Genomic DNA, 10,762 nt, shown 5'->3' with positions numbered 1-10,762 from the left:
GTAGCAAAGTGGCAGCCAGGCTCGTCGGACTAATTTACAATCCCCAATTCAGTTGCAAAAACATGAAGAAGTAACTGTGTGAGTACCAGGTCAAACTGTGCATATGAAATGCCCTGAAGCAAAATGACGTTTTGAGACTTGCCATCAGTTGCCCTTGGGTACCGGCGGTGAGAGCTGGAGCCTTCTGCCCAGCGTAAGCACAGCTACGGTGAAAGGAACGGGTGCACCTGCATTTTATTATCTTATAAACATCCTTGCATTTGGATTGGTCTTAGCCTAATTGCTGCGGGTGCGTTCCAGGCAGTGAAGGGTAACAACTCCAGCTGCGGTGGGGAGGGATGGAGCTGGGATAACCATTGAAACCGAGCTTACTGTGAGCTCCTGTTCCCTGCAGGAAGAGCTTTGTGAACTTGGAAGCTCCAAAATATCACTGAGCAATGTATAAAGCATAGCATTCAGCCATGATTTAGCAGCGTTTTCCTTCTGAGTTACTGGTCTCATACATATTTTGTAGTGGTAACAGTTGACAGGAGGGTGGTGTGGGTGGGATGTTGCAAAGTAATCTTCTGCTCTGCTTACAGACAAGACCTTCCTAATGTTAATACCATGCTTGGTATGATATTCCAAGAAATGCGTGAGCCATTTGGGATTCCCAGGTGAGCGGCAGGAACGATCAAAGGTCTGGTTGAAAACCAACATCTCCAGGAAGGGACCAAGTGAACCGGTTCTGTAGAGGAAAGGTGACTGGGGGAGGGTGTGCAAAGTCTTCAAGTGTCTAAAAGTTCGACTGCCAAGAGGAAGGCAATAAATCGGTCTCTAAATCCATCCAGGGCATGATACCTCTATATTGCAGCAAAGGAGAATGAAATCACACAGGTGACTTAAAATGTAAGTAAAATAAAAGACTAAATGAAATGCCCAGGAGGGCAGTCCTTAAAAAGAGACTGGACAGACATCTGCCAGCGGTGGTTTAGGGGGTGCTCATCCTGCCACAGGGCATGGAAATAGTTACCTCTCCAGCCCCCTCCCAGACCGAGGTGTAAAGATGCCCTGTGGGTCTTTGGGCATCTGTCTGGTCCCCTCACCGCGGTATATCAAAGGCTATGGAGCAGACTGCGGAGACAAGGGTGTAAAACTCAGCTTGCCTGCACCCAGCGGATCCGCTGAGCTCTAAACGTTGCCTGCAGAAACTCAGAAAGTGTTTCTGGTGTGGGGTGGAGCGGCTGGGGCAGGGGCCGGGGGGGAGGCTGCGGTACCTTTGCCCTGCAGAGCCGGGGGCTGGCACAGCCTTTGCCCCCGAGGAAGGGGAGGGGACGAGCGAAGGCGTTAGTAGGGCAAAGGCCGTGGCGTCTTGTTGATCCCAACTCCAGCCAGGGCAGAGGGAAGGTTGGCATGCCCTTTTAGCAAGGCCAGCGGGGCTGGAAAATGTCTCGGTGCCAAGAGAACAAACTTTTGAGCAGGCTACTGCCCTTTGTCCCGCTGCCTGGAGAGCAGTGATTCACCCCGCCGGCGAGCTGGAGGCAGCCCAGGACGTTCCTACGCCTCTGTACCCAGCGAGCGAGGCAGGCCTGCCAGCCTGGAAGCGAACTCCAGGCTCTATGGGTGGAAATGGGGTATTTTCTTCCCGTGCAGGGCTTTCCCGCATCCCTGAGAAGTCTCCCACCCCATGTAGGAGCAGGGAGCCGTGGAGCTGTGTGGGGTGCACACCTCCATCTCCTGCGAACATCCGCTGTGGGTATTCAAGGACTTGGCTCTGCTCCTTGGTCCTCCCCTGATGCTGAGCCTCACGCCGAGGGTCTTCCTGCCTCGTGCCGGGTGGTCCAGGACACGCAGCAGCCTCGTGTCAGCAGGCTGCCTGGATCCCCCATCTGCACTGATCCCCTCGGTTACTGCTTTGTCCTCTGGCATTTGTCCTCCCTCCACCATGCCGTCCTCGTCTCTTCAGTGTGGCTCGTCCATGATGTCCATAGTCAATAACCAAAACCCATCACAGCTTCGTACAGGTGGTGTCTTCTTTCTTTTCAATCAATACCACAAATGGATTTGTTAATTATGGTGTGAGTTGGCAAGGAAGGCTGGCCACGAAAGAGCAACAGTGGCGAGAGCATCACCGGTGGGTCGAGGGGAGCAGTTGCTCCTCTCCATGCAGTACTTGTGAGGCTGCATCTGGGGAACTGTGTCCTGTTTTGGCCCCAGCAGCACAGGAGAGATCGTAACGATCTGGAGAGAGTCCGGCAGAGGATCATCAGGAGGGTAAGACACTTAGGGGCATGGAGCACACATCATACCAGCGTGGACTGGAGCATAAACTCTGCTCAGAGGTGCACAGAGGTGGCAGGCAGAAATTGCAACCAAGGAAATTCCAGTTGGACATAAGGTTTATCATGAGCATGGTTAGCACTAGAGCTGGGCCCCAGAGAGATGGGAATCTTATCCCTGGAGATTTTTGAGACTTGACTGGATAAGACCTTGAGCAGCCTCATCTAGTTTTAAGCAAGAATTGGATGAGGTGACTTCCAGAGAACAATTCCAACCTAATTTTTTCCTCCATTTCTTTCTACTCTAAACGCCTAGAGCTTTCCTAATGCAATGTCTGCCCTGACCCTCAGCTAAAAGCCTCCTCGCCAAAATCCTTGGTGGATTCTTTTAGAAATTGCAGGCCTGGCTAAACTAGATTGCTTTGTGCAGGACGTGTCCCCCATGTCTGTCTTCTGCTCCCTGTGCTTAGTGAACTCTCCTGGGGAGAAAAACTATGTTCTTGGTCTGTGTTGTGTTTCCCAACAGGGTAGGATCCTGGTCCACCACGGGTGATAACACAAGCTATAGAAATGCAGGAAGGTTTTAATCTCATCCGCATTCATTCTCCTCCCGTTGTGCATAACAAACCCTGCCTGACTCCTCACCTTCTCCCTGGCTGCTCACCATCTATTGCTTTTGAGGTGGTGAGGTCCAAGGGTGACTTCTTTTCATCTTCTTTTGGTGGCGCGGCATTAAATCCTGGTGGATTCCAGCTGTGCCGCAGCTTCTGGGCTCTGCAGGGAGGACGACGAAGGGGATTTTCTGCCGTCATCTGTTCCAAATTACGGTGGCTTCAGGGAGCTCTTTGGCCAGTTTCCACCACAACCCGTCAGCTCCCAAACCCACGCAACTGGGAGGTGGGGCCTCGTGGTGGTAGTGGCCAGGGCACCGCACATCGCTCGCAGAGGAACCAGGCGAAGGGACAGTGCAGCCACCACCTTCTGCTCCTGCTCTGCTGGGTCCCTCGGTGAGTAGCCTGTCCCCACCGGGCGCTCCGGGGACCTGAGGGGTGAGAGCAGGGATCACCCCCTCTCCCTAAATCTCCTGAATTTCATCTGCTGCTGAGAAAAGGGGGTCTGTGCCGGGGGTGGGAGCTGGAGCTGTGCTTTCGGGTGTCACCCAGCCGGGAGCAGTGGAGACGGGTGTTTTGCTGTGCTTTTCACGGAATCAGGGAATTTCAGAGTTGGAAGGGACCTCTAGAGATCATCTAGTCCAACTCCCCTGCTAAAGCAGGATTGCCCAGAGCACATTACTCAGGACTGCATCCGGGTGGGTCTTGAAAGTCTCCAGAGAAGGGGACTCCACAACCTCCCTGGGCAGCCTGTTCCAGTGCTCTGTCACCCTCGCCGTAAAGAAGTTTTTCCTCATATTTGATCGGAACTTCCTATGTTCCAGCTTGTGCCCGTTACCCCTCATCCTCTTACTGGGAACCACTGAAAAGAGTCTGGCTCCATCCTCCTTGAACCCACCCTTTAGATACTTGTAATAAGGTCTCCCCTCAGCCTTCTCTTCTCTTCTCTTTTGCCCCCGCCATGTTTTGCAGCTGGCTCCACCTCCCAGTTGCGCGGGTTTGGGAGCTGACGGGTTGTGATGGAAACAGGTGGAAAGTGGGGCTGTGCAGGGACGGGCGCTGGCATCACGAGCAGCAGATGCGAGGGAGGGAGATGCTGACCACGGCTGGGCAGCTCATCACATCCCGACCCGCAGCTCCTCTCTCTGCTCCTGTCCTGCCGCCTTACCCCTTCTCACCCTGCGTCTCCCACCCTGCATCTCTCACCCTGGCCCCGTGTACATCTATTAGTATCCCGGTTGCTCTGAGTTTGCTTTATAGCTCTGCCTTTATCCTACCTTGTGCCGTAGCTCCTCCAAACTAGATGCCTCTCAACTAATTCTTTGCATCTTTGGGTGTTAAGACACACTAGGAGGGGAGGGCTGCGTGGCGTCACTGTTTGTACAGCTCAGCTGGTAAAAAGTCAAGTGTTAGGCAACGCCGCATCCATCGTCCCCATGGGAGGTGTGTGTCTCAGTCCAGCTCCCAGACCCGCCGTGCTCGGGGGGGGACGGAGTGCAGGAGTGAGTGGGGGGAGCCCGAGCCCAGCCCTGCCTTCGCAGCGGGGTCTGCGGCTCCCAACTTGGCTTTGCAGGTGGACACGTGGCGATGACAGTGAAGAAGAATCAGTCTCTGCAGAATGGAAGCGCCAAGGTGGGTGGGGAGGAGGGAGAGAGGGGAGGGCAGAGCGCACCAAGGGCGACAGGTAGCTCATACCGGCTCTGCCGGATGAACACGAGTCACATCTGATGCTATCCCACATGTCCCCCTGTTATCTTTATATGGATCTTTACCTGCAATAATATAGAGCATCAGCAAAGGGAAAGGATAAAACCTTTGGCATGCTTGAAAATTAAATAGTTCAGAATCAAGAAAGTTAACCCTGGGCGATGCAAGCCTTCGGTGATATCTGCCGGCAGCGCCTGTCCTTCGCCTGCGTCCCCGCTGCGGACCCCAAAGCTCTAGCAGTCGTGCTGCTGTGGATGCAGTGCTGCTCCGAGCAGCCCGAGCCCCGGGACTGCTGAACCGCGGGATTTGTGAGAGGGCTGGCTCCACGTCAAGCCAAAATTAGCACAACACAGCACAAAACAATATAGTTTTTATCAGGCATGCAGATTCACAGCCCAGTCATGGTCAGAAGTGGGACATGAAGCCAAACTCAGCCTCTCGTCCACTGGTGATCGGGGGAAGGCTCAGCTTTTTCTTCTGCTCTGCCCCATGCAACCCAAAGAGCGCTTCCCTCATGGCTGCTGCAATGAGCCAATGTTTGCCCCATCCCGCCCCTGGGGCTGCAGCATCTCTCGGTTGTCTCACCTCACCAGGTGGGCGCCAGGCGAGCGTAGGAACAGGGCAGGGGTTGGAGCTGCATGTTTATCCTCACCCAGCGTTGAGGGTCCTACCTGCAGCCATGCTCTGGCACTGGCAGCACACACAGTTGTCAGCTGTGCTGGTTTATACTGGCATCCCACGTCACCCGTGCTGGCAGGGTGTGGGGATGCTGTGCCTTGTGCCTCGGGAGAGCTCTGGTGCCCTCTTCCTACAGCAATGGGTCCTACCAAAGCCCTCTGTGCCATCAAGGACAGACCCGCTCCTCTCCCCTTTTCCTTTTTAAGTTCTCTATCCCTTGCTTCTCACACTGGTGAGAGGACAGAGGTGCCACATAGGCAAAACGGACTTTGCTAGTTCAAGGCTAGGAGCAAGGGCTGGGTCAGACGGAAGAAGAAGCAGAGCGGGGTGGAAAGCCAGAGGGGGGAGCTCCTGGACAGTCGGGCTTGGGAAATGGGGGGAGTGGGGATCGTCACCCCTCTGACACTGCCTGTGGTGCCCCTGCTCCTTCAGCAGCAACAGCCAGCCTGGTTGTCCACAGCTGTGTCGTACGCAACCTAGCTGGGAGACCCTCAATGGGGTCTGAGAAATGCCCTCCTCCTCCAGTGTGAGCTGAGGTCCTCTGTGGTCACTGCAACACACCAAACGCCACTGGTGTGCGGGAGATGGGGCATTCCTCAGGGAAGGGCAGTTGGCTAACTAATGCCCATCTACCATGCACAGGAGAATGTGCTCCAGAGGGTCCTGCAGCTGCCGGTGGTGAGCTCGACCTGCGAAAGCCTCCAGCGCACCTATGTCAGCACCAAGGAGGCCCACCCGCTCATGGCCTCGGTGTGCGAGGTCTACGAGCGGGGCGTGCAGGGTGCCAGCGCCTTGGCCATGTGGGGTGTGGAGCCCGTGGTGCGCAGGCTGGAGCCTCAGTGTGAGTCCATCCACCGGGGGGGACACGGTGGGGGGGAAGCACCAGAACTTCCCTTGGTGGGACAGCACTGGTACTAGCGTGAGGGACCCCTGGCACAGGCCAGGAGCTTTTCTCACCAACCCACCACCATGCTTTTGCCCAAGGCAGTTGCCGTGGCTAACAACTTGGCTTGCCGGGGCTTGGACCACCTGGAGGAGAAGATCCCTGCCCTCCAGTACCCTGTCGACAAGGTAAGTCACAGGTGGGACAGTCTGGGATCGCCTGACCCCTCTGCAGAGCTCACAAGATGTCTCTGGGCTTGTTTCTGGATGGTGATGGGCGGCTCAGGGGGAAAACAGTGCAGCACCTCCAAGCAAGGCCTCCTCCAGGGGCTCCTGCAGCCCACGGGGTGGTTGAAACCCTCCCAAATATAGGTCAACAGCATGCTATGTCCTATCCCTGCAAAGTCCCTCCAGCTCTCCCAGCTGAAGAGAGCTCTTATGCCCCTCTTGGGGCTGTCTGCTCGCGTGGCCATGGCTAGGGCCCCCGTGGTCTGTCCAGCTGTCCCATGCCACCCTGAGCACACCAGCAGGACTGTTCTCCACCTCTGCACCTGCAGCTTGCATCAGAACTGAAGGGCACTATCTCCACCCCCCTGCAAAGTGCCAAAAGCACCATTGGCAACTCCATGGATAAGATCATGGAGCTGGCAGCGGAGGGCTATGAGGCCACCAAGAGCACTGTGGAAACAACAGCAAAGTACACGAGGAGGAACTCAGTGAGCCAGATGGCAGCCGCGGGGGTCGACACGGCCCTGGGAGGGCTGGAGAAGCTGATGGAGTACCTGCTGCCAGAGGAGGATGAAGAAGCAGGTAGTCCTGATGCCCAAATCCCATCTGAAGGTGTCTGGGGAGGGCTGGATGTTCCCGGGGTGGCACCTTGCTCATGGGGTGCACGTGGTGGGAGGAAACCCCTGGGTTTTGGCACAGGGCTGCCTAGGAGGGTTGTCCCACCAAGACGTAACCCCTCCACCGCTCTTCTGCCTGTGTTCTTCTGCCTTTAGATCAGAAGCCCAAAGAGACGCGTGCGTCAGCAGTAAAGGTCTCCCAGCAGCAGCCCAGTGCTCCCAGCACTCCCAGCACCCTGGGCCGGATTGGTGCCTTGGTTAGCACTGTCTCCCACCGCGCTTACCAGCAAACCACCCAAAGCCTCCAGCGTGCCAAAGCCAAAGGGCAGGAGCTGGCCACCTGGATCCCCATCCTGGTGAGTGCCAAAACCCACCCGCCAGGTTCCTGCTCCCCCGTACCTTCTTTTGGGCTCATTCTGCTTTGGGGTGAGATATTTCAGCCTCCTTGGAGCACATCCGAGAGCGGAGTGGTGAACGCTGTTGGTTTCCCCCGCTCAGCGGGACAAGCCGGGGCCAGCAGTTCCCGCGGCACATTCACACACAGCCTTGTACCATGTTAGCAGGATGAGTTATTTTTAGCTGGCTCCCAATGTATATTTTTGATTTATGGCCTTGCCATAACATCCTCACTAAAGCAAAAAGACCCTCCGGAGGCCCAGAGAGGACGGAGAGAAGGACGTGTCCCTCCTCTCCCACACACCGCTGTGGTGGGGACCCCTTCCGTGGCCTGTGCCTAAATCCCAGAGCTCCCCACTGCCCCCGGGGTTTCTTCCCACATGCATAAATGAACCCCTCTGCTCCCGGCACACCCCAGGACCCCGTGAAATCCTCAGGCTAACAGCATGGGGCAGATGGGACCTACCAGCCCTCCCCCCAGGCAGTGGCATTTTGCTCCCCTTCCAGGGCAACCTGGCCAAGCCAAGCATGCCTGAGGCGCCACGGGTCCACGGTGATGGGCAGAGCACCACGGCCGGCTGGCTGAGCCGGCGGCAGAGCAAGGTGCCGGAGCAGAAGCAGGAGAAGGCGGGGAAGAAAGACAACAACCACACCAAGGAGGTATGGAGAAAAGGGGGGGGCAGTGAAATGGGGGCACCCCAAAGCATCCTCCTGCCCATGGACTATGCCAGCATGAGGGATGTTCCCCCCCGTACCCTTGGGGACCAGGCCCCCATCCCTCCTGAATTGTGGCAGGAGCTGTGGCTTGGAGGAGGTGAGGACGGGTTGGAAGGGGGACTGGAGGCAGCCCCAATCATCCCCCGTTCCTGACCCCCGCAAAGCTGGGGGCTGTGGGCAGCCTCTGCGCTGGGCAGGGTCACCCTGGCTTGTATATCCAAGACTCCTTTGCTCCTGTGGGGTGTCAGCACCAGGCCCCTGAAGAACCCCAAAAAATCCCCTCTCCCATTGTCCCAGCAGCGAGGGGTGGCGTGAGCCAGTGGGGCTGGGAACGGTCCCCGACATCGGCTCCGCTGGGATGCGGGGACGGGAAGCGGCAGGTCGGGGTCGCTGCCCTTCACCTCTGCCGGCAGCGGAAGCGCAGCCCAGGGCGGGGGGTCCCCGGGGGCCTGGGAGTGGGGGCAGCCGGAGGGAACGACCCTGCTGTGAAGGGCTGGGGTGGCTTTTGCAAAGCAGCCAGCCAAAAGCACTGGGGCTTTGAGCTGCGGAGGGGATGGGGAGCCCAGGGCCACCCCTGTCCTGCCCGGAGGGGCTGGTGGGACGGGGACGGTAGCTGAGCTGGTTTCTCTCTGCAGGCAGGGGACGGCCCCGGGCTAGTGGGCAGCGTGGCTCACAACCTGCAAACCGCCTGTGCCTCCGGCATCTCCAGCGTGAAGAAGGTCCCAGCGGTGGCCTGGGATGCGGCGGAGGGGTTGATCCTCTTCACCCCGCGACGGCTGTCCAAGGCCATGGAGACAGTGGATGCTCTCGGGGGGACCCTCGTCAGTGCCCCCAAGCATCTGCTAGGCACCCTGTACAGCTACGTGCCGGTGAGTTTGTCCCAGCCAGGTCCATCCACCTCCAGCAAACCCCATTTTGCCCAGCCTCCTCCCATGAGCACTCCATAGCGCCGGGCAGTGCCAGGAGGTACCAGAGTGGGGAGATGGGATGCAGCTGGGAGACTGCCGTCCCACCCTCCTCCTGAGCATCCCCCAAGCCATGACGATGAGTCCCCCACATAGAGCCAGCAGGTCGGACAGTGGTGGCACCTTCATAGGCTTTGCTCCCAAGCCAGGGTGCGACCACAAATTCCTGGGAAGGTGAAAGTTCAGGCTGAGACCATGTCTCCTCTCCTTTCCCCCACCCCGCTGCTCCCCTGGGATCGTGTCTCCACTGCAGCCGCCTGGGGGCTGCAGCCACCCACTCCCCCCGCACTGGGGACCTCTCAGGGGGCAAACTGGCTTGTCCTAAGGTCCCCCTAGTTCTGGGGGGGCTGTGTAGCACAGGGAGAGCATGGCTGGCAGGCGGGTATAGCCTGGCTGGGTGCTCACCCCACCTCTCAGCTCCGCAGGCAGTCAGCAAAGGAAGAGGAGGCAGCCAGCAGCAGTAAGCCCAACCCGGAGACGGAGCAGAAGGAGGAGGATGCCAAGCCTACCACCCCCTCCGCCGAGGAGAAGTCCCAGCTAAGGGGCGACTGGCGGCTGTACCGCGGCCATCACCCCCTCTCCTTCCTGGGGCTCGAGGACCCCCTCTTCCTGCGGCATAACCTCTACCGCAGCCCTGCCTTCGAGCCCGAGTGCCCCCTCCCGCGGAAATCCGCCTTCGCCCCCTACAACAGGCGGGTGAGCGAGGGCTCCTACCGCTTCAGCCCCGAGGCCATGTACAGCCGGGCTTACTACGGCAACCTCTACAGCCCTGCCTTCAAGAAGGACTGAGCCGGTGGGGAGGACGACGAGCGCATCCCAGCCCCCCTCTAGTCCCCCCGCAGCACGCTTCACCTGGGCCCCCGCCAGCCGCCCGCACACACCCCTGTACTGGGACAGGAGCTCAAAGCGGTAGACATGCCATGGGATGTCATCTTCTGGAGTGTATCAGGGCCAGGATGGGGGAATAAAGGCAGACAAAAGCCCTGTTGGTGGAAGGAGAAGGTAGAGGGAGGTGGGACCAGAGGAGAACAGAGAGGGGAAGGAGATGCAGGAAGAGCAGTGAGACCAGAAAAGAGAAAAAGGGACCAGCCACGCCCGGCACTGGGCTACTGTGGTCCCTATAGCTTAGATAGCATGGACTTAGATGGGCTACATGTTGAGAACAGTACTGAGACAGAGCAGGAAGGACAGCAAAACCATCCAAAATCACCATAGCAAGCCTGGTTCCCCATCCTTTCTCCCTTCATCACACCTTGCAGGGCCCATCCCTGGCCACAGATTGCTCCTCGGTGGAGAAGCTGAGGATCCCCACTAACCAGCAGGACTCACGAGTCGGAAAGCCCTGGGCACCCACCCCCAGTTGATGGGGGATGGATGGTGGGGTCAGGAAGAAGACTGGTGACAACAGGTGGAGCTCCTGGAGCCCCTCTCTCCCGCAGGACTCCCTGGCTTCCTGCAACACCTTGTTGTATCTGCTGCAATAATAAACCTTGCCGACCTGCCGCTTGCCCCATCTGCTCGGCTGCTTAACGAGAGCAAGCCACCAACACAAGGAAGCAGAGTGGGGCAAGGTACCCAACCCAGGGCCGAGGGAGAGGGTATGGGAAACTCATCCTCGGGTCGCTGCGGCAGGGACAGCGGGTCCTCATGCCCAGCACAGTACGTGTCTCTTCCCATGCCTCGAGTACAAATTCACAGCCCCA

At 58.0% G+C, this 10,762-nt stretch overlaps 1 protein-coding gene across 1 annotated transcript; it reads left to right on the top strand.

The window, feature by feature from the left end:
- Nucleotides 1-3,141: 3,141 nt before the first annotated feature.
- Nucleotides 3,142-10,586, top strand: PLIN1 (perilipin 1). The gene is made up of 9 exons (XM_054215505.1): nt 3,142-3,265; nt 4,443-4,501; nt 5,897-6,095; nt 6,243-6,325; nt 6,694-6,946; nt 7,138-7,337; nt 7,885-8,037; nt 8,730-8,963; nt 9,477-10,586. Exons 2-9 carry the CDS (start codon nt 4,457-4,459, stop codon nt 9,846-9,848), a joined length of 1,539 nt encoding a protein of 512 aa, XP_054071480.1. The 5' UTR covers nt 3,142-3,265; nt 4,443-4,456; the 3' UTR covers nt 9,849-10,586.
- Nucleotides 10,587-10,762: the final 176 nt, after the last annotated feature.

The sequence above is a fragment of the Rissa tridactyla genome, chromosome 9, assembly GCF_028500815.1.
Source record: "Rissa tridactyla isolate bRisTri1 chromosome 9, bRisTri1.patW.cur.20221130, whole genome shotgun sequence".
Taxonomy (NCBI): domain Eukaryota; kingdom Metazoa; phylum Chordata; class Aves; order Charadriiformes; family Laridae; genus Rissa; species Rissa tridactyla.
The sequence above is the reverse complement of the archived record's forward strand: the minus strand, read 5'-3'. Positions and strand labels throughout refer to the sequence as shown.